Source organism: Salvelinus sp. IW2-2015, linkage group LG3 (genome assembly GCF_002910315.2).
Source record: "Salvelinus sp. IW2-2015 linkage group LG3, ASM291031v2, whole genome shotgun sequence".
Classification (NCBI taxonomy): Eukaryota; Metazoa; Chordata; class Actinopteri; order Salmoniformes; family Salmonidae; genus Salvelinus; species Salvelinus sp. IW2-2015.
The window spans coordinates 5524855-5546730 of record NC_036840.1 but is presented as its reverse complement, the minus strand read 5'-3'; the positions used below and the strand labels follow the sequence as shown (position 1 = coordinate 5546730).

At 41.6% G+C, this 21876-nt stretch overlaps 3 protein-coding genes across 12 annotated transcripts; 2 read left to right on the top strand and 1 right to left on the bottom strand.

Moving 5' to 3' along the window:
* The first annotated feature begins 3343 nt into the window (after positions 1 to 3343).
* On the top strand, positions 3344 to 8653 carry LOC111949481 (cell adhesion molecule CEACAM5-like). The gene is made up of 9 exons (XM_023966706.2): positions 3344 to 3630; positions 3937 to 3990; positions 4194 to 4442; positions 4622 to 4888; positions 5066 to 5365; positions 5536 to 5805; positions 5976 to 6251; positions 7513 to 7761; positions 8334 to 8653. The coding sequence occupies exons 1-9, from the start codon at positions 3579 to 3581 to the stop codon at positions 8354 to 8356; spliced, it is 1740 nt and encodes a 579-aa protein (XP_023822474.1). The 5' UTR covers positions 3344 to 3578; the 3' UTR covers positions 8357 to 8653.
* Positions 8637 to 21615, bottom strand: LOC111949448 (RNA polymerase II-associated protein 3). 10 transcript variants are annotated; one of them, XM_070434116.1, is made up of 17 exons: positions 21533 to 21615; positions 13252 to 13407; positions 13011 to 13154; positions 12728 to 12847; positions 12229 to 12356; positions 12026 to 12147; positions 11813 to 11883; positions 11594 to 11728; positions 11272 to 11399; positions 11059 to 11180; positions 10815 to 10885; positions 10617 to 10709; positions 10274 to 10509; positions 9973 to 10162; positions 9485 to 9582; positions 9294 to 9394; positions 8637 to 9183 (listed from the first exon to the last, which is right to left on the bottom strand). In XM_070434116.1, exons 2-17 carry the CDS (start codon positions 13399 to 13401, stop codon positions 9098 to 9100), a joined length of 1995 nt encoding a protein of 664 aa, XP_070290217.1. In that variant the 5' UTR covers positions 13402 to 13407; positions 21533 to 21615; the 3' UTR covers positions 8637 to 9097. The 10 variants fall into 10 exon arrangements, with proteins under 10 accessions (XP_070290217.1, XP_023822442.1, XP_070290221.1 ...); XM_023966674.2 differs by lacking the exon at positions 21533 to 21615 and adding an exon at positions 21287 to 21372; XM_070434120.1 differs by lacking the exon at positions 21533 to 21615 and adding an exon at positions 14608 to 14627 and having other exon boundaries at positions 13252 to 13403.
* Positions 15035 to 18836, top strand: LOC111949485 (mitochondrial inner membrane protease ATP23 homolog). Its single transcript, XM_023966718.2, has 6 exons — positions 15035 to 15286; positions 15567 to 15612; positions 17310 to 17391; positions 17501 to 17638; positions 17743 to 17826; positions 18111 to 18836. Exons 1-6 carry the CDS (start codon positions 15136 to 15138, stop codon positions 18312 to 18314), a joined length of 705 nt encoding a protein of 234 aa, XP_023822486.1. The 5' UTR covers positions 15035 to 15135; the 3' UTR covers positions 18315 to 18836.
* Positions 21616 to 21876: the final 261 nt, after the last annotated feature.

Below are 21876 nucleotides of genomic sequence, written 5' to 3'. Positions count from 1 at the left end.
AAAAAAACTACACCAGACAAATCAAAATCAAATGAAATTAATTTATAAAGCCCTTATTACATCAGCAGATGTCACAAAGTGCTTATACAGAAACCCAGCCTTAAACCCCAAACATCAAGCAATGCAGATGTAGAAGCACGGTGGCTAGGAAAACCTCCTTAGAAAGGCAGGAATCTAGGAAGAAACCTAGGGAGGAACCAGTCTCTGAGGGGCGGCCAGTACTCTTCTGGCTGTGCCGGGTGGAGATTATAAGAGTACATGCCCATTAAGGCTAGATTGTTCTTCAAGATGTTCATTCATAGATCACCAGCAAGTTCAAATAATAATCACAGTGGTCGTAGAGGGTGTAGCAGGTCAGCACCTCAGGAGTAAATGTCAGTTGGCTTTTTGGTGTTCCTTTTGTAATGTATTTTTGTGTGTGTTACAGATGATGAAACATCCGTGGCCACACAGGCTGAACAGWCTATAGACCTGCTTCTGTTCACCTTCACACTCTCACTCTACACCGTAATATCACCATCATCCAGGAGAAGGTGGTTTTATACAAGGAAGTGATCTGTTCTCCACACGCATATCTGAATAATTTGAAAACATGTCGTCATTATTACAGACAGTGATGGAACATGTGGTTTATTAGTAAAGAACAAAGAACAAACAGTGCCTCTCATATCAGGATGTTTAACCATATTTGCTGATGATAAGTGAAGTGGAAAGGCTTGGCTGAATCTTTCACTATCAAAGCACTATGTGTGTTTGTGCAAGCATCATCACGTGTATAGCCTATTTGGATTACATATTTAATAAAGACACATTTACATTAATTTAGTTACATGTCTTTTTGCAATGTGTAACTTTTTCCAGACTTGAGATGGAGTTGAAACCTGCAAGCATGCCATCTTCATGGAAGGCACAGACTTTTAAGTAATGTATTTTAAATGGCGTGTTGAGGTGGACAGGCTCAAGGCAGGGCAGGTTCAGCTCAACACGCCCTTTAAAATACATTACTTCAAAGTCTGTGCCTTTGGATTTATTATTTTTATATATAGATCTTGTTTGCCCAAATAATTTACACTCCCAATATTTGTCTACAAACTGCATTACTGCAATAAACTACATGACAAACTGTTTTTGAAATTCTTAGTATTTTCTCTCAAATAAGTTCTGAAATAAGTACCTTAAATCAATTACCATCATAGTCAATTAAATATTTGAAATGTGAAATAGTTCCGTATTGTTAGTTGAAGTGCTACAGTGGGGCAAAAAAGTATTTAGTCAGCCACCAATTGTGCAAGTTCTCCCGCTTAAAAAGATGAGAGAGGCCTGTAATTTTCATCATAGGTACACTTCAACTATGACAGACAAAATGAGAAAGAAAAATCSAGAAAATCACATTGTAGGATTTTTTATGAATTTATTTGCAAATGATGGTGGAAAATAAGTATTTGGTCAATAACAAAAGTTTATCTAAATACTTTGTTATATACCCTTGTTGGCAATGACAGAGGTCAAACGTTTTCTGTAAGTCTTCACAAGGTTTTCACACACTGTTGCTGGTATTTTGGCCCATTCCTCCATGCAGATCTCCTCTAGAGCAGTGATGTTTTGGGGCTGTTGCTGGGCAACACGGACTTTCAACTCCCTCCAAAGATTTTCTATGGGGTTGAGATCTGGAGACTGGCTAGGCCACTCCAGGACYTTGAAATGCWTCTTACGAAGCCACTCCTTCGTTGCCCGGGCGGTGTGTTTGGGATCATTGTCATGCTGAAAGACCCAGCCACGTTTCATCTTCAATGCCCTTGCTGATGGAAGGAGGTTTTCACTCAAAATCTCACGATACATTGCCCCTTATACACATCTAGATGTGTATAAGAGACAGGTAGGTATGGTGTTCTTTGGATGCAACTCAGCATTCTTTGTCCTCCAAACACGACGAGTTGAGTTTTTACCAAAAGTTCTATTTTGGTTTCATCTGACCATATGACATTCTCCCAATCTTCTTCTGGATCATCCAAATGCTCTCTAGCAAACTTCAGATGGGCCTGGACATGTACTGGCTTAAACAGGGGGACACGTCTGGCACTGCAGGATTTGAGTCCCTGGCGGCGTAGTGTGTTACTGATGGTAGGCTTTGTTACTTTGGTCCCAGCTCTCTGCAGGTCATTCACTAGGTCCCCCCGTGTGGTTCTGGGATTTTTGCTCACCGTTCTTGTGATCCTTTTGACCCCAGATCTTGAGATCTTGCGTGGAGCCCCAGATCGAGGGAGAGTATCAGTGGTCTTGTATGTCTTCCATTTCCTAATAATTGCTCCCACAGTTGATTTCTTCAAACCAAGCTGCTTACCTATTGCAGATTCAGTCTTCCCAGCCTGGTGCAGGTCTACAATTTTGTTTCTGGTGTCCTTTGACAGCTCTTTGGTCTTGGCCATAGTGGAGTTTGGAGTGTGACTGTTTGAGGTTGTGGACAGGTGTCTTTTATACTGATAACAAGTTCAAACAGGTGCCATTAATACAGGTAACGAGTGGAGGACAGAGGAGCCTCTTAATAAAGAAGCCAGAAATCTTGCTTGTTTGTAGGTGACCAAATACTTATTTTCCACCATAATTTGCAAATAAATTCATAAAAAATCCTACAATGTGATTTTCTGGATTTTCTTTTCTCATTTTGTCTGTCATAGTTGAAGTGTACCTATGATGAAAATTACAGGCCTCTCGCATCTTTTTAAGTGGGAGAACTTGCACAATTGGTGGCTGACTAAATACTTTTTTGCCCCACTGTATGTTCACATATCGTCTGACTGATGAGTAGAATTAACTTCTCAACAGATGAGGGGCCCACCCTGCATCTACATCTACATTTTGCTCTTGAATGTAATCAACACGAGTAAATATTAAAACACACTTGATCATGGAGTGTGATTAGTCCATTTTTGATTATCACTGATTATATATCAGGAGTTTCTTTTATGGTACATAAGAACAATCAATGTTCCAGAGAGGCAATGGTATCACCTACATACACACCCTCTCTATCTTTTCAAGTTTTTCCATGCATAACCCTTTTATCATCTTGAATTATAGTTACATTGGTTAAGTGAATTAATGCATTTTAAATGGAAAAACAATAAGTATCCTTTACTAATATAATTATTATACCAACAACCTCTGTATCTACATAAGAGCTATTCTACATAATAGGATAAACAGATTAAAAGATGTTTGCACACTTTCTTTTGTCTGTAACCTTCACCTGTCTGAATGGACGAGAAGCAAACAAAGTGACTGCTCCCTAGCTCAGGGACATGTCACTTGGCAGTATCAAAAGGCTCAGTCGCAGTAGATCAACGCCTATGAACACAAGAAACTAGCACGCACGCCCTAACCAGAACACAATGCCTTGAAGCTGATAACCAACATAAAGGTCCAAACACTAGCGGCCCTTTGCTGGCACTGTTGGATAATGTCTTGTTTTTGAATTGGTTCCTGATAAGATTGTCAGCCAGTTTTTTTCTGAGGTATAAGGGTAGAACAGCTGTTGTGTGGACATTTCACTTAGTCACCCGGATCTCGGCAGCAGAACCATGGTTCTCCTCTGCACATTTAGTCTGCCTCTGCTGCTCACCTGCCTGGCAGGTAAGATACCACATTCAACTGAATCTGTTAGTGTTGAGGTCAAATCTACTTCAAGTCAGGAATGACATTTTCTCATGCAAAATTGTAATGTAAAAAAAAATCTGAATTTTTCTGAATTGTCAAAGTAGCGAATAAGAAAAAGTTTTGTAATGAAAATCCAAATGTTTTAAACAGAGAAGTGGCTGCATGCAATGTGTATCTAGGGCCTAGGTCATTTAAATGTGTTGTTAATGCTTTATAAGATAGTTCATGTAAAGCGAACCATTGTGATGGCATGGGATTCTTTTTCTTTCTGTGTTTCTGTAGGAACACTTGCCAGTGAGAGAGAGCAGGGCAGGACATCGGAGGAAACCACACCATGTAAGATACATTAGGTTTCTGGCATCATTTCTAAGTGTACAAAATAAATGTATGCCAAAAATCTATATACATTCATCACCCATTGTTTATCCTTACGCTAACATTATAACATTACGGTGAACAATAAAATATTAAAATCCACTTCGTCCTAATTTTTTTCACATTATGTATATGACTCAGTGGCTTGTTTTCCATTCTGTCAGATGGGCCGTCCTATGTGAAGATCAGTGGGGTGAACACAGTGACGGTGGAGGTTCCCTATGGCTTCCAGTGCTCAGCCAATTGTTTCCCAGCCTGCACCTTCACCTGGGCCAGAGGAGGGCTCACCACCCAGGGCCCAGAGCTCAACCTCCAGCTGAAGGAGCAGGTTCCTCCACAGGTCCTGATCTGTATGGCTATAAACCCCACCACTGGGAAGTCAGTGACGGTCAGCAAAACAGTCAACGTGACGGGTAGGCTACTTATAATCCGTTTTTATCAATCTAAAGAAATATATAGAAATCATACTATGCCAACAGATGTTATGCTTTTGTGTCTCTGTACTGCACATCCAAAGCTTGTGGAGCTCTGTTCTACACTCTCCAACCTAATTCAACCGACAATTATTATACAACAATTATTTATTTTCTAGCTGGACCGTCCAATATAAAGATCTCAGGTCCTGATATACTGTCCAGTGGAGTGACGTCCAACTTTTCCTGCTCTGCTGATTGCTACCCGTCCTGCTCCTACACCTGGACAATTAGTTCTGAAGCACAAAGCACAGTGACCACCAAATATGGTCAAACCATCTCTGTCACACCTGACTCCTGGGAGATTGCAGAGGAATTGATCTGTGATGCTCAGGACACTGTCTCACTCCTCTACATCTCAACCTATGTCACACCTTACGTGGCCCGTGAGTGGAATTTTTGTCCTTTTTTTCAACTTTGGAGTGGTCCATTGAAGTCACATTGGATAATTATTACTTCATTATGTTAGTCATATATTCTGTGTAAACTGTATTTTTAGAAAGTTCTAAGAGTTTATAATCAATTAAACACATAATCAAGTGTTTCCTTCCACCTCTTCCCAGGTGGACCGGGGGCCATTTTGATCAYGGGTGCCAGCTCAGTGACAGTAGGAGACACTTACAACTTTGTGTGCCTTGTTTACTGCACCCCCTCCTGTAACTTTACCTGGACATTCAATGGAAAGATCTTCAATGGCGACGAGATCCAGTTGCCCATCTTCCATAAGGGCGATAAGCCSATGGTTGGCAGTAAACTGGTGGTTACTGTTGATGAGTACAGGCACAATGAGGCACTGACGTGTGAGGCCAAAAATGTTGCCTCAGGGGCCTCTGCTGTTAGCACCAAGATCCTCAGCGTCACTGGCAAGTCAGAGTTTTTGTGACAAAAGAATTGTCACAAGTCAATATTTAGAATCAGATATTTGAAGGTGAAACCCACCATTTTGTAAAAGCCAACTCAAAAGTATTTAACTTGGTATCTCTCTGTTTAACTTCTGTCCTCTTCACCTCTTTTCCACTCCCCTGTCTTCCAGATCCTATCTCCGTACAGCCGGTGTCCCAGGACAAGCCCTTGGCACACCAGCCCTTCTCACTGCAGTGTGTGGGCTCTCAGAATCCAGCCTCCATTTTGTGGATAAAAAATGGCCTCCCTATGGCTGTGTCCGGCAGGGTCAGTCTCTCCCCCAACAACATCACTATGTCTTTTAGTCCTCTGCTCCAGTCTGATAGTGGGCTGTACCAATGCATCGTTTCTCAGGGGGGAGCACCCATCAAAGGGGTTGGGTACCAACTGAATGTAAATTGTGAGTATGAGTATGCAGAGATAAATTATATTTATACAGCCATTTTTGCTCACCATACACCAGTATTTCAAGAAAGATCATAAAAGAGATCCAGTAAYTATTTACAGGAGCAATTAGGGGTTAAGTGTGTTTACAAGCTAATCATAAAGATATTTCATGACATTTTCCAGATGGACCACTTCAAGCTGTTATCATCCAATCTGGCAAAGGCCCAGTAGGTAAAGTCCTGTATCTCCTGCCTGGATCAAAAACAGCCCTTCAGTGTTCGGCCCTGTGCTACCCCACCTGTACCTACACCTGGATATACAAGGGGAGGCTGGCAGAGATGAACGCCTCCTTCTCCCTCACACCTGAGACCACCATGGACGGAGGACCCCTCAGCTGTGTGGCTTACAATTCAGTGACCAATGACAAGAGCACTGCCAATACCTCAGTTGTGTTAATTGGTGAGCAGCAGTTAGATTGTATTTGTCAAAAAATATTTCTGTGCAGACCTTGAAACTTGTCACTGTTGTATGAAGTCTTGTCACTGTTGTATGAAGAATGAAAAGAGGTAGTGTAGAACAAACGAGCCATTCTAAACTCAGCAAAAAAAGAAACGTCCCTTTTTCTGGACCCTGTCTTTCAAAGATAATTCATAAAAATCCAAATAACTTCACAGATTTTCATTGTAAAGGGTTTAAACACTGTTTCCCATGCTTGTTCAATGAACCATAAACAATTAATGAACATGCACCTGTGGAATGGTCGTTAAGACACTAACAGCTTACAGACGGTAGGCAATTAAGGTCACAGTTATGAAAACTTAGCACACTAAAGACACTAAAAAACGTAGGACACTGAAAAACACCAAAAGAAAGATGCCCAGGGTCCCTGCTCATCTGTGTGAACGTGCCCTAGGCATGCTGCAAGGAGGCATGAGGACTGCAGATGTGGCCAGTGGAATAAATTACAATGTCCGTACTGTGAGACGCCTAAGACAGCGCTACAGGGAGATAGGACGGACAGCTGATCGTCCTCGCAGTGGCAGACCACATGTAACAACACCTGCACAGGATCGGTACATCCGAACCTCACATCTGCGGGACAGGTCCAGGATAGCAACAACAACTTCCCGAGTTATACCATGAACGCACAATCCCTCCATCGGTGCTCAGACTGTCCGCCTATGGGCACAAGGCAGGTCCTGTAAGGCAGGTCCTCACCAGACATCACCGGCAACAACGTTGCCTATGGGCACAAACCCACCATCGCTGGATCAGACAGAACTGGCAAAAAGTCCTCTTCACTGACAAGTTGCGGTTTTGTCTCACCAGGGGTGATGGTTGGATTCGCGTTTATCGTCGAAGGGATGAGCGTTACATCGAGGCCTGTACTTGCAGGTGCCTTGGTGGAAGAGTGGGGTAACATCTCACAGCAAGAACTGGCAAATCTGGTGGTCCATGAGGAGGAGATGCACTGCAGTACTTAATGCAGCTGGTGGCCACACCAGATACTGACTGTTAGTTTTGATTTTGACCCCCCCTTTGTTCAGGGACACATTATTCMATTTCTGTTAGTCAGTTCATGTTCAGTTTGTCTTAGTTGTTGATTCTTATGTTCATACAAATATCTACACGTTAAGTTTGCTGAAAATAAACGCAGTTGACAGTGAGAGGACGTTTCTTTTTCTGCTGAGTTTAGGTCTAATGTTGACCTTTCTTTCAGATGGACCATCTAACGTGACCATCTCAGGACCAGGTGCCCTAGAGGTAGGGGTCAAGGCCAGCTTCAAGTGTATTGCCCAGTGCTCTCCCTCTTGCAGCTACACCTGGAGTGTGTATGGTCGGACCATGCACGGCAGTGTGGTTGATATAACCGTCAACCGTCACGTGGCCACTGAGTCTTTCAGCTGCGAGGCACACAACACGATCACCGGGAAGATAGGCACAGCCAATGAGACACTCAGTGTCACAGGTATGGTCAAACTACTATGATCCATCAATTTAATTGGTCTTACAACAATTTCTACTACTCTAATCAACTGGCGACAGCATCTTGGGTAACAATTGTCATCCAACCAGCCAGTTACTGCCATAATTGTCATTTTAGTAGAAAAATGTTTTGAGCTTGTAATTTATCATAATGCATGTTTGCAAATTAGCTACAACAAACCTAATGAATACAACACAGCTTTGGTGAAACCCGCATCTCATTAACTAATAGTTGACTGCTTGGAACTTTTGGAAATGAAGCTTCTCCCGACCGTGCCGTTCTGCCTGTAAAATGATTACCAAATTCACCCACTTCATGTAAAAATGAAAAACTGCCATTGGGTACACTATTACTTGAGAAAAATGTTTAAACCCCCCCCCCATGCTAAAATAGGTATTAAGACAATTATGATAAAAAAAAATTTAGTTCACAGGTTATTCTCCAATATTGTCAGTTACACGCTAAAACAATTATTGTGCCAGCCCTACATCATGTGTAGTTGACATGCCACAAAGTTCAGCCAGCTATTAACATTTCTCCCCTTATTCCCAAAGATTCTCACTGGTGTGGATGTTGAGAAAAGTCAAGAGAAGAATTCCATTCAATGGCGGTGGGACAAGAATGCAATCTAACTGTCTTTATTATCTTGTACTGCTGTCTGGAAAATGTGTGCTTTGTTAATGAAGTTCGTAGGACAGACTTCCTGTAATTGGTTTATTTTCCACATATTGTCTATACTTTCGTGCCAACCTTAGTCCATGTGTAGGACACCAAAACCTATATTTTACAGTTAACGTGTGAAAATGCTATTTGCTGAAAAGTATCGTCCCCGTATCTGCACTTTCAGTGATCACCAATAAAGATTGTCAATTTATTAGGTATTCACACTCATTCACTGCAATTAACATCTTGAACATGAGATGTACAGTCCTGGACAGAAGAATTGAAAATAACAAAAATGTATTGGCTTTCTGAGAGCGCCAGATGCATATTTGAACTATTAACCCCATGGTTCTGTTGGGCCGCAGTCAGATAGAACATTCTTCTTTTGGCCATGCATAGTAACTACTGTTCTCATACGAGGATGAAACTTATGTTTTGAGCTATAGAAAAAAACAGTATAGCATTACATCAAATGTTATAGACCTTCCAATATGGCAGCCAAAGTTAAGTGATGCAGTGTTGCGTACATACAGCAATGTTTGGATTAGCAACATGCACTAGAGCATTGAAAAACTACTTCAATCGACTGCTTGCTTAAGTAAAAAGCTATTTCTCTCTCSGTGGTGATGTCCATTTTTAGGGTTCTGCACTCACGTCACACTCCATACTTCTTTCGCAGGGCTCCTACTGAAGCGTCCTCAAGTCCAGCTTGACGAAGAAAGTCAAACAATTCTTGTAGAACTATAAAAAAAAAAATTTTAAGTTTGCAGTTATCAATATCTGCTAATCATTTTGCATTGGGGTTAAATAATGTATCACAAATTGTGCCAGATCAACAACCAAATCGGTACCTTTCTTCTCAGGGATGGACATGAACATGACAGCCATGTCGAACCGCCTCACACCGGCCAGATTCCTGAGGATCTCCAGTATGACAGGTGGCTCTTCATTCCTTCATTTGATAAGGACAATGTGATAAACAGTCCCATTTCTTGTATGAGCCATAACAATCGTAATAGCATGGTATTTTGACAGTACTTACTTGATGTAGAAGCTTTGTAACGTCCTCAGAATCTGATTGAGCATGTCTGGCTCAAGAGAGCTCTGGAAGATCTTTGCGTACGCCTGAGGCTGGATTTGCTAAAACAGAACACAGACACACAACAAATAAACATCAGTCCTTGGTGGCATCTACATGTTTTTCTCAGCAGAAAAGACAAATCTCGTTGTATAGTGATTTGTTTGTGTACAAATAGAACCCCAAACAAGAGATCAGGTCTATGTTGAAGAATAGATGATCACAATAAGACAGGCATCCAATATAGGCTATATCTTAGTAGGTCACATGTCATTAGCAACCATTTTGTATAGGCTATAAATAAAAGGTTACATAAAACAAAGCACAGTAACACAACCCATATTGTTTATTTTCCCCTTTGTACTTTATTTTCACATATGACATTTGAAATGTCTTTATTCTTTTGGATGTGTAATATTACGTTTTTCATCATATTTTAATTCCATACCCACCTTCAAATACTTGTAGATAACTTCAGGGCCATTTCCAATCTTCCTTAGGTCTGCCTCTAGCTGGAAGCTGTTGGTGGGGGCAGGAGGTACGACCTCAGTTGAGGGTGTAGCAGGCGGTTCTGTTGGTTCACTGACAGTTGCCTCCCTGTGCTTCTGTGTCTGTGCTCTCACAGCACCCCCCTCGGGCCCTCTGAAATAAGAAAACAGCCTAACTGTTGACAAAAGTTCTATTCAAAACATGCATCAACAAAATCCTCAAGCCGTTCGGCTTGAGATTAAGCAATTAAACAATATCTCTTACTTGACAGGGGAATGTGAGGGGATGTTTGATATTTCTTCAATCTTCAGGATCTTAGCGCTGGGGGAGGTAGAGGGAGGTGAGGCCTCACCCTGACCCTCTCTCACAGTGTCTGCGATGGAGGTGGTCTTCTGGGGCCTAACACAGGGGGCTGTGGTTGAAGTGAACACAGCCGAGGGCTCCTTCTGGACAAGGATCTTTCCACCAACCTCCTCAATGTCCACTCTCCTCAATGGTTTCTGAGATACAAAGAAATCCAATAGGAACATTGTTGTGTGAATCTTTCAAGCAAAGTTCAGAAACAGCCTACCGAGAATATTTTTCCTGTTTTATCTGAGAGACTCACGGTTGACTGCAGATGAGGTGGTTTGTTAACTGGCAGTACTGTTCTCCGCTGTGCATGCTCCTCTGTTGCCAGCAGACCACTGGTGCCCATGTCCTACACAAGAGCAGAGAGATGCTATGTCAAGGACTTGTCAACAAAGACAACAGGTGTAAGAACATTAACACAAAAACCTTAGTGAGCATGGAACCACATACGTACAATTGCAATCTTCTTCATCTCATGAAATGCCTGCTTGTTTCCTGGTTCTAGYTTCAGGACCTCCTCAAAATCTAAAAAAAACATGACATAATAAACAGTTCCATGACTACTGCTATCATTCACATAAAGACTTCAACCTGCTCAAGGTAGTTACATAGAAACATGCCTAGCCTATACAAAATGGTTGCTAATGACATGTGACCTACTAATAAGATATAGCCTCTTGGATGCCTGTCTACTGTACCTTCTTTAGCTTGTTTTAGCAGTCCCAGAGCAGCCCTAGCTGTACCTCTGCGGGCAAAGGCCTTTGAGTAGGTGCCATYCAGGGCTATGGCTTTACTGCAGTCCTCCTCAGCCTCTTTATATCTAGGGAGAGAATCAAGCTTAATCATTGCACAGCTTTGACAGAATTTATATTTATCCAATACTCACTTATCCTGCCTTCCCTGCTGCTTACCTCTGCAGCTTTAAGTAAGCCATGGCCCGGTTGGCAGGAAGGAGGACATTGGTGCTGTCCGCTTCCATGCCCTTGGTGTAGTACTCTACTGCAGCCTCATACTTCCCCTCTTTGAAGTATGCGTTCCCCTGAAAGAGTCAAGGTTTAGTGCCGTGGTAACGAATTAGAAAGCAATGCACTTAAACACAGGCAAATAGCATGCTGTAGTACACCTGTGGTATGTCTTCAGCGCTGCAGTGTCTCAGAGTCACTGGGAAACTGGTACCCAATATGTAGGGGGCCTACTCTAACATCRAAAGATAAGTGTAGCTGGTGGCTCTACCCTGTCTTTCTGCACCACCGCCTCCTGTCTCCTCTGCTGTTCCTCCATGAGCTGCTGTTGCTTGACGTCCACCACAGGTGGCGTCACCACTGCAGCCTCTGGGCTTTCTGCCTTTCCACCCAGTTTAGCAATGACCTACCGATAGAGGAGAGGTTAGAGTGGATCAGGGAGGGGGATACAGAGGTACAGTAATAGATCCAACACCAGATAATGTCTCACCTCTTTGCATTTCATCACTTCATTCTGTGCTTCCAGGTTCCCAGGATCCAGCTTGAGCACCATTACATAATCTAGTTATGTAGAGGAAGGAAGCAGAAATTGTTTTAAGTGACCAATTATTCTAAGATAATACAGCATATAAAAACTATACATCCTCTGCCGGAATTCTACCCATTTGAAAACATGTTTTGTTGTGTTACTATTACTCCTCACCTTCTAGGGCAGATTCATAATTTTGCTGGGCGAATCGAGCCGCGCCTCTTYGTGCAAATGCTTTGAAGTAGTTACTGTCCAAAGCGATGGACAAGTTGCAGTCAGACTCGGCAACAGCAAACCTGACACAGACATAGGTTCTCACGTTAATGTTGTCATTTAAAATGTTACATATGTTGCTTATTTCCTTACATGTTGCTTACTTTTTGAGTCTGAAGAAGCAGGCAGCTCGGTTTGTAGGCAGAACGGGGTTATAAGGGTCTGCACCCATGCCTCTGGTGTAACACTCAATGGCATCATCATACTTCCCTTCTTTAAACAGCTGATTACCCTGAAAAACAAATGTCAAATTCAGTACAGCAAATATAAGATTTTGCAATCTATACATACAATAAAGTAGTAACATCTACTGACTACAGGTGACCACTGACAGAGTATTATTGACTACTACCACCACCAATGACTGGTGATAGTTGCTAACGAGGCCCCGATGGTGGTATATTGTATGGGTTATTGTCTACGATCGAAATCACAGCATACTGCAAACAAATGCCCTTCAATGGTGGTCATTGTGTCACCATCATAATAATAATAAGTAACATTTTAAAATGACAACATTTACATGAGAATTCATATTTCTGCATGTCTGTCAGGTTTGGTGTTGCTGAGTCTGACTTCAATACTATAAGTGTGAAGCCATACTTTCTCCTTCTCAGCAAGAGCTTTGTCTTGGTCAGTAGCAGGAACCCCAGAATCCTCAGATTCAGAGTCATTGGACTCAGCAGCGCTGTCCTCTTTATCCATGGACTCCAAAGCCTTGTCCTACCAGAAGACAAAAACATCCCAAAAATGTTTAGTGTAACAGCAAGCAGTACATACTGTTTAACAGGGTGCACTGCTGCCATTCAGCTTAAAACCAGAGACTTAGTTTAAACTCACTATTGAAATCAAACGAGAAACAGGCAAGATCCACCTAATCCATTACCACATCAAATTTGTCCCATGACTGATAGTCATAAGACTTTATCCTGGGTGCTTGTTTTGGTTCAGTCTTTGCATTGTTGTCTGATGCCTTCTTTTTCTCCCTCTTCTTTTTGTAGTCCTTGTTTCGCACTGGTGGGAGGCTTTTCTAAGGCAGGAATACATGGGTCAGGATCTTTCTAACATAGCACAATCTCAACTCTATAGCTAAACATAAAACATACACATTTTCAAGTGTTACATACTTGAGACTCGCCAACGCTCCCACTTCTTAGTTGCTCATCCTTCTTCTTTATGTCAGTTTCCCAGCTGTCAAGATCTTTCATGAAATTATGCAGGTCCTCTGCATTTTGTCGCATTTGCAGTTGGAGTTCAATGGCTTTGTTTTCAGACATGCCTACCTGTCAAATACATTGAATATACTAGGTTGACAAAACAGGAGATAGGATCACTTTCATTTAAGATGTTAAATAGCTAACTATCTAGTCATCGGGGACAGATATTCAACAGAAACACTAACTTGGTTAGCCAACAGTCAGTTCTTTGACGTTACTCAAAAACGGTGGCGCTAGTAACGTTACGCTACTGTTGACTAACTACTATAACACCAAGTAGCTAGCTACAGTTGAGAAATGTGCTAGTTAGCTAGTCACGACTATTTCGCAAAAGCAGCCATTTATAGATGGTAACTAGCTAACGTTAGCTGCCTAAACTAACGCAACGCGTTTAACGAGTTTCGACCTGCCAATAAGAGCTGATTACATTATAATAATTTGAGTACCTGTCCCTTGCGTCCCAAATTGATCGTAATTTATCCGTTTAAGTTTAAACRTGGCTTACTAGCATTTAATATTAGCTACAAACTATCACCATTCTGTCGTTTTCTGTTTGTGTTCGGCGCCATGACAGCGTGTCTTCTACTTCTTCGTCGAGGTTTAACGGCGGTTGGCATCCAATAAATGTTGCATTACTGCCACCTACTAGACTGGAGTAGTCCCTTATACTTTGCTTTAAATTAATAAAAAAATAAAAAAAACACTACACCCCAAAAAAATAAAACCACACTAATTAAATATATGTAGTCCTTCCTCAGGCCAACAACCTGAAAGGATTGGACACCACCACTTAACACACCCTGTAACTCTTCTGATGTCTCGCACACCCGAATACCTCTCTACAGCTGCTACCACAACMTCAATTTTCTGTGATTTACATTCCATCCCTGCAGTACAGTTGATAACCATTGCTATATATGCAAAAAATCTAATCTTACWAAAAAAAATCGAGGGTTCGAGACCTGCTCCCTGCCTGTTCATTACAATATTGTTTTTGCCTTCACAAAGCAAGCCATTTCACCGACGGTCACAATCTCCATACAATCAGCACGAACTCCTCGGGAAGTAGCGCTCATCTTATAAAGCAGCTGCTTCATCTTGATGTTCTTCTTTATCAAAAACTACCGCGACGTTTTTCCATTTGAAATAAGCGCGCTCTTCCAAACACCATCGACAGTCTAGCTTCATCCGACTCTCCCTTTGACAACATCTCCCAACAACCTTTGCGTTTTCTTCCATACCGAACGTGCACACAGTCAATGTCACTTGCCAATTCATGTTGTAATGTGTTTCAATAAACCTTGTTTGTAATTATATTAGAAAAAGCTAATTTATTTTCTGTTAACTAGCTAGCAGCAATGTTGTTGCAGACATTCATTGAATCGTTCACCTTTGGCTTACAGGGTAAAATTTGTTTTATACTGGATATTCTGTTTTCTCTTGTCAATAGCTATTGATCCAAGCATGCCGTGACTATGAAAATGGTATATTCTGAATCAGCATGGGTGGATTGAAAAAAAGGTGTGGGTTTTTCTCCATATATATATATATGATTTTTTTAAATACAGTATATCATTATCATAAAATACAGTATATCATTATCATAGTCATGGCACACTGTGTAAGAGCTATTGAAGATTGAAATACGAATATCCACTGAATATCCAGTATGAAACTAATTTGACCTCGGCCTGGTTGACCACGTGATTTGAAAAACAAAGAATGACCTCTCGTAGCTAGGCTGTGCTTGTTACTAGAAGCAAAAGTGGCTATTGTAGAAACACTTTCCATGCAATGGATCAAAATAAACAGCAAGAAGAGGACTATGGATATAACCTATTCCCGGAGAGGAATTCCGGAAAGTTTCAAAAGGGATCGATAGCAGAAAGCTTGTTCACTTTCAATCACAAATGTCAGGTCATGCTACAATTCGCAATGGAAACAAGTAAGCTAACAGGCTAGTAAGCTGATACGTCTGTCATCCTCCAAAATATATCGCATGGCAATAGTTATCTAGATGGCCGTGTAACCATTGATGCCGTGTTTACATTTGTCATATACGTCATAGCCATGTTTCTAGCAAGCTTAGCTAGCTATCGTTGAACAGTAAAGAGACTGTCATGAGTAAGCTAGTTAGCTATACGCTAACGTTAACTGTTGAATGACCTGATTGCTGTCATGATGCAGGACCGATTAGGCCTAATCTCATTCTATCTCCCTTTCAGGTCCATATGCAAAGCTTCTCCTTGGAGCCATGAAAAGCTCAGGATGGTAAGTGTCAGCCAGCCACAATCATCATCAATCACAACTCAACACAGCTGTCATAATTCTTCTTCCTCCTATCAGTTTTGGCAGACTAGACACTGTAATGCATATTGCTGCCTTTCTCAGGCTGGAGTGTGAAATACACAATTATCTAAATATCCTAGGTGCAAGTCGGTGGAATAAAGAAACCACAACAGCTATTTTGCTCTGCCTGTCATGTGAGCCCAAAATAGTTACAAGCTAAAATGTGGTTACACCCAACTCAGTCAGCTCACAGAAAAATATCACCCTATCCTCAACATACTGTCTGCTATAACAGAACATGCTTCACAGTAGTACAGTCTCTACCTCCCCACATTCCTCACACTTGCCATCTGGGTGTTTCTCCACTAACAATAACCCACTTCCAAATCCACAATGCCCCAACCTCAGCCTCAGAACCCTATGCCTCGTTTCCCTCCCCAGATACCTACTGCCTTTCCTCACAGAATTCTGGATAGAGAAAAACTGCCTATCCCGCTCCTCTCCCACTCACGTTGCCACTCCTGGGTCAACCCCTCTGCTATGATGCTCCTACATTCCATCCCCCCTAATGGGACCACCACCGCCTCCCTCCTCAAAGCGGCCTTTGCCACCATATCGGCTGCCTCATTTCCCCCTACCCCAACATGAGTTGGGACCCACAGAAGAAAAGAAAAAAATCAGCTCTATTATCAGGTCTGGGCGTGCCTTTGACTTCCCTTCTCTCAGTGCAACCAGGCTAGCTGCAGAATCTGAACACAAAATTACAGTTTAGGCCCCACTTCTTCCACCCATCCCAATGCCTACACTAGCGCTAGCATTTCAGCAGAGAAGACAAACTCCATCAGACAGCCGCCTCCCCTGATGTATCCGAAACCGGGGAACATGTATCCCAAACCCTGCTCTCCCACTGCCTGGATCCATCTGTGAAGATGTGCAAGTAGGGACCCCAGGTCAAYGGCAGATGGGCCTTAACCACCAGAGAAGGCTCTCTACAGTTCTTATCCCTTATTACATCAAGAATGGTCATGTCAACATCAGGCTCTGGCAACAGCCACCGAGGAACACACGGCCAGCAGACAGGGACCCCCACTTCCAGACCTCCCATTCCCGACTCCACCCCCCATTCCTGCACTTGGGTCACATAGCTTGGCCTACCTCTTCTCACTCCAGTTTCCTCCCCATTCCCATGCCTCTCCTAACAGACACCTTGCAGGGTGAGATGATACATGCCCCTGCACTTTCATCCCATAGCTTTGAATACCACTGATCTACACTGATGTGGATTTAACAAGTGACATCAAAAAAGGATCATAGCTTTCACTTGGTCAGTTTGTAATGGAAAGAGCAGGTGTTCCTAATATTTAGTGTACTCACTATGTAATACAGGGGTGTCAAACTCATTTTATGGTGGGCCGAGTGTCTGTGTTTTTTTTCTTCCTTTCGATTCAAATCTAGACAATCAGGTGAGGGGAGTTCCTTACTAATTACTGACGTTAATTCATCAGTCAAGTACAGGGGTTGAGCGGAAACCCGCAGACACTCGGCCCTCCGTGGAATGAGTTTGACATGATGTAATAGCTATTTCATGCCGTTATAATGTTAATCTTTTTTTTTTCATGCTAATGTACATTTAACATCATTATGCCACCCCTTTGTAAAGTATTATCCTGTCTCTTCAGTGCAGTGTACAAAGATAGACATTTCTCCTGTGAAGACTGTGATGGGACTGTCAGTGGTGGTTTTGATGCAACATCATCACAAGTAAGAAAGCTAGAACCGTTACCTTTGTGTACAGGTTCACATGCTACACTGTGTACTTTGTATCTCATCTGTAAGATACCAATTTTTTTTCCCCCACTCCCAATTCTAGATTGTTTTGTGTCAGAATAATATTCACCAGCAGTCCCACATGAACCGAGTGGTTACACATGAGCTCATCCATGCCTTTGACCACTGCCGGGCGCATGTGGATTGGTTTAACAACTTCAAGCACTTGGCCTGCTCAGAGGTGAGCAAGAGATAAACGTGCATGTTATGGGCATTGTGTTTGTGCTCAGTTTTAATTGTGTTTTAAAGGAAGTTATGTTAATTGTTTTGACTCTTATTTTTCAGATTCGAGCAGCCAATCTCAGTGGGGATTGCTCCTTCCACAATGAAGTATCCAGGTTCAACTTTGGCCTCAAGAAGCACCATCAGGTAATATCTGGAGATAATGTGAATTCACTGCAAACAAAATTACATTCTTACTTGTATGTATTTCAGTCAACTAGTATCCTTCATGGTATAGCATGACATGATTTTTCCCATCGTGTGAATTGGTATGTCTGAATTGACAACTGGTTTAGTTGAAACTGTAGTTGAATGTAATGGCAAGTATAGCACTGCCTTTTTCAGTGCTTAGCGATTAACAAGAAGTGTTTATGATGGCCAATATTCACATGAAAAACTCCCTACCTAACCCATCCACTACTACCTATCAGGAATGTGTTCGGGGACGTGCCTTGCGCTCCATCCTTGCTGTTAGGAAGGTGAGCCGAGAGGAGGCAGAGAAAGTGGTGGACGAGGTATTCGATACCTGCTTCAATGACCACGCCCCCTTTGGCCGCATCCCACATGACAAGAAGGATGCCAATTTTGCCTACAGAGATTTTGAGAACCGAGATCGGTATTACGCAAACCTTTAATGTGTTATTACATGCACAAATGAATTGTAATTTAATTTCCATGGGTGCTATTGTGAGGATCCTTTCAGAAACCTGGGCAACCTACCACTGCCCTCAGCAGAATGACTGTGTCAAAAATGGTATGAAATTACCTCCTGAAGGGAAATATTCAGAGTTCTTTCTCTCTGTCATTTAAATCAAAGGATATAATAAATTATATGTTTTTATGGCACACTTTTGTGGACTCTAATGCTATAACTAAAGAATGTGATGGAGTGGTTTCCTTTTGGACATTGATAAATGTGGCCCAAATATTTCTTTGTCATCCTTTTAGAGAGGTTCCAAATTTTGGTGTTTSTGAAGGGTATATAATGCCTGTAAAACTTATTTCAAGACTGAAAGGTGGGGACAGATTTCCAAGGGGGACTGTCCACCCCTCTACTCTGCCATGTGACTGAACTGGGAGTTCACTGTAAATAGATTTTATTGTACTGTACTGAATAAGTCAACTTGTTGAAATAAATATATGATTATTATGAATAATATGATATTGAGCCTTGATTATTATCGCATTAGCATTTATGAATTGACAAAGACGTTTCAAAAACGAATTCTACAAAGTGCTCAGTTAATACCCAAGTTACATTAAACGGACAGCATTCCTTGAAGACGGTATGAAATCTAAATAAGCATGTTTTATGTTATCAAGAAGCATGCATTAGTCCATGTTAGCATCATTCCTTTATCCATCAGATGAGCAAATCATTTCTTGAACAAGTTGGACAAGTGATGTTACTTCTCAAGACCATATAGAGTGCCTTCTGAAAGTATACACACCCTTGGACTTTTTCCAAATTATGTTGTGTTACAAATTAGGATTCAAATGTGTAAAAATATGAAAAATAAAACATTACATATGTATTTATTAACCCTTTGAGTCAATACATGTTAAAATGACCTTTGCCAAGGATGAAAGCTGTGAGTCTTTCTGGGTGAAAGATGCTGCATGTTCAATCTRCATTGGCCGTGCAGAATTTATGGTGATATGGCCTCTGCAGAATCAGGGCATTCATACTTGCGCTTCGCCGAGCAGCTCCGAGCTGTCAAGGAAGTGAGTTTGTGTTTATACAGGACCTCTTGCCCTCACCTACTGTCAACCAATCATGTCAATTTGTAAGTCGCTCTGGATAAGAGCGTCTGCTAAATGACTTAAATGTAAATGTAAATGTCAATGCGGAGCTATACGGAGCCCTCAGTATCGATTTTGCCTCCGCCAGGCTCCGCAATTGCGTCACACAAGCCATACTGCGCCTCCGACCACATCTTTGGATTAAGCCTAAATTGTCCCTAAATCTCAAGAGTTTTGCATACTTGGATAACACAATATTTGCACATCCTTCTTTTGAAAATTATTCAAGCTCTGTCAAGTTGGTTGTTCATCATTGCTAGACAGTCATTTTTAAGTCTTGCCATAGATTTTCAAGCCGATTTAAGTCAACACTATACTAGGGCACTTAAGAACATTCAACGTCATCTTGGTAAGCATCTCCAGTGTCTGTTGGAAAGCTGACGGAACCAGGTGTTCCTCTTGGGTTTCGCCTGTGCTTAGCTTGATTTGATTTGGATCTCTTTTAGTCTTTTAGCTTTATTCAGTTCTTTAAAAAAATTACTCCCTTGTCCTTGCAGATGGCAAGTACGCCAATAACATGATGCAGCCACCACCATGCTTGAAAATATGAAGAGTGGTAATCAGTGATGTGTTGTGTTGGATTTGCCCGAAACATAACGCTTTGTATTCAGGACATAAAGTTAATTTCTTTGCCAATATTATTGGCAGTTTTACTTTAGTGCCTTATTGCAAACAGGATGCATGTTTGGGAATATTTTTATTCTGTTCAGGCTTCCTTCTTTTCCCTCTGTCATTTAGGTTAATATTGTGGAGTAACTACAATGTGGTTGATCCATCCTCAGTTTTCTTCTATCACAGCCATTAAACTCCGTAAATGTTTTAAAGTCACCATTGGCCTCATGTTGAAATCCCTGAGCGGTTTCCTTCCTCTCCGGCAACATAACAAAGGGGTTGAATACTTATAGACTCAAGACATTTCAGCTTTACATTTTTTATTAATTTGTAAAAAATGTCTAAAAACATTATTCCTCTTTGACATTATGGGGTATTGTTTGTAGGCCAGCGACAACAAAATCTAAATTTCATAAATGTTTTGTTCGGGCTGTAACACAACTAAATTTGGAAAAGGGGGTGTGAATACTTCCCGAAGGCACTGTAGAGACAATTCTCTTAAGATGAAGGAGGACGATTATTTTTTCATGAACCTTGCCTTATTTCTATTACAGCATATTGGATGACTCTCATTCATATTCCATTCACCCAGTTCAATGTAACAGCGATAGGTTTAGGCAACTACATGATACTCAAATATTCCCTATACCCATCGTGAGGTTGCTACAACTTAGCCTATGAATTAMAGTTTACAATGTAGGTGCACACAGGCCGAGAGACACATTTGAGGTGACAGACAGTGACATTCAATACAGCATTGTACACTCTTGCCTGCATCTAGCTGAGTTTCTATTGGACAAATTCAGGAATGTTTATCCTCGTTTTATTCCGTTTGCGTCCGTTTCAGAAATGTTTTTCAACAGAATCGGCGGAAAGAATACACCCCTGATCATGCGTAAACAGAGTACACTCTCATAACAGCCACGTATTCCTTCTCTTTCCTTCATTTGTGGACTTCAAACAGCTGTATGTGACCAGGCTAAAAACKTTTCCATGCCAAACCATAAACGCTGCACACAGCCTACATCATTGTCACCATATTAGCTAAAGTAACATCATAGTCAGCATAGCTAATACAACGAATGCCTTAGTAAACCCGCTACAATTATGCAGTAACGTTACAGTGTACAGTCAGTAAGCAGTTACACCGGCGGGCCTCGTGGCAATAAATTAGTGAAAACCAAAAGCTTACCTTGACTTGGAAGAGTGCCAGTGTTGTATTGGAAAGTCATAGCCAGCTAGCTAACATAGTCTCCCTCTGTTKGAGCAGGGTGTTTTGGTAGGCTAAACTATCTAGCTGCATTTGCTAGCTAAGTAAGTGAAACTGAAAGCGAAAATAAATTACGAAATCTCTTGCTTCTCCTTCATTTAGGAAGAAATWCATTTGTTMAAAACTGTTCAAATACTGTCTTTCTCTCTGTTTCAGTCAACTACTCACCTCATTGTATACACTGCAGTGCTAGCTAGCTGTATCTTATGCTTTCAGTACTATATTAATTCTCAGATTCTTTGATTGGGTGGACAACATGTCAGTTCATGCTGCAAAAGCTTTGATAAGCTGGAGGACGTCCTCCGGAAGTTGTCATAATTACGTGTAAGTCTATGGAAAGGGGTGAGAACCATGAGCCTCCTAGGTTGTGTATTGAAGTCAATGTACCCAGACGGAACCTAGCTGTCCTCCGGCTACACCATGGTGCTACCCTACAGAGTGCTGTTGATGCTAATGTCAAATCAAAGTTTATTTGTCACGTGCACCGAATACAACAGGTGTAGTAGACCTTA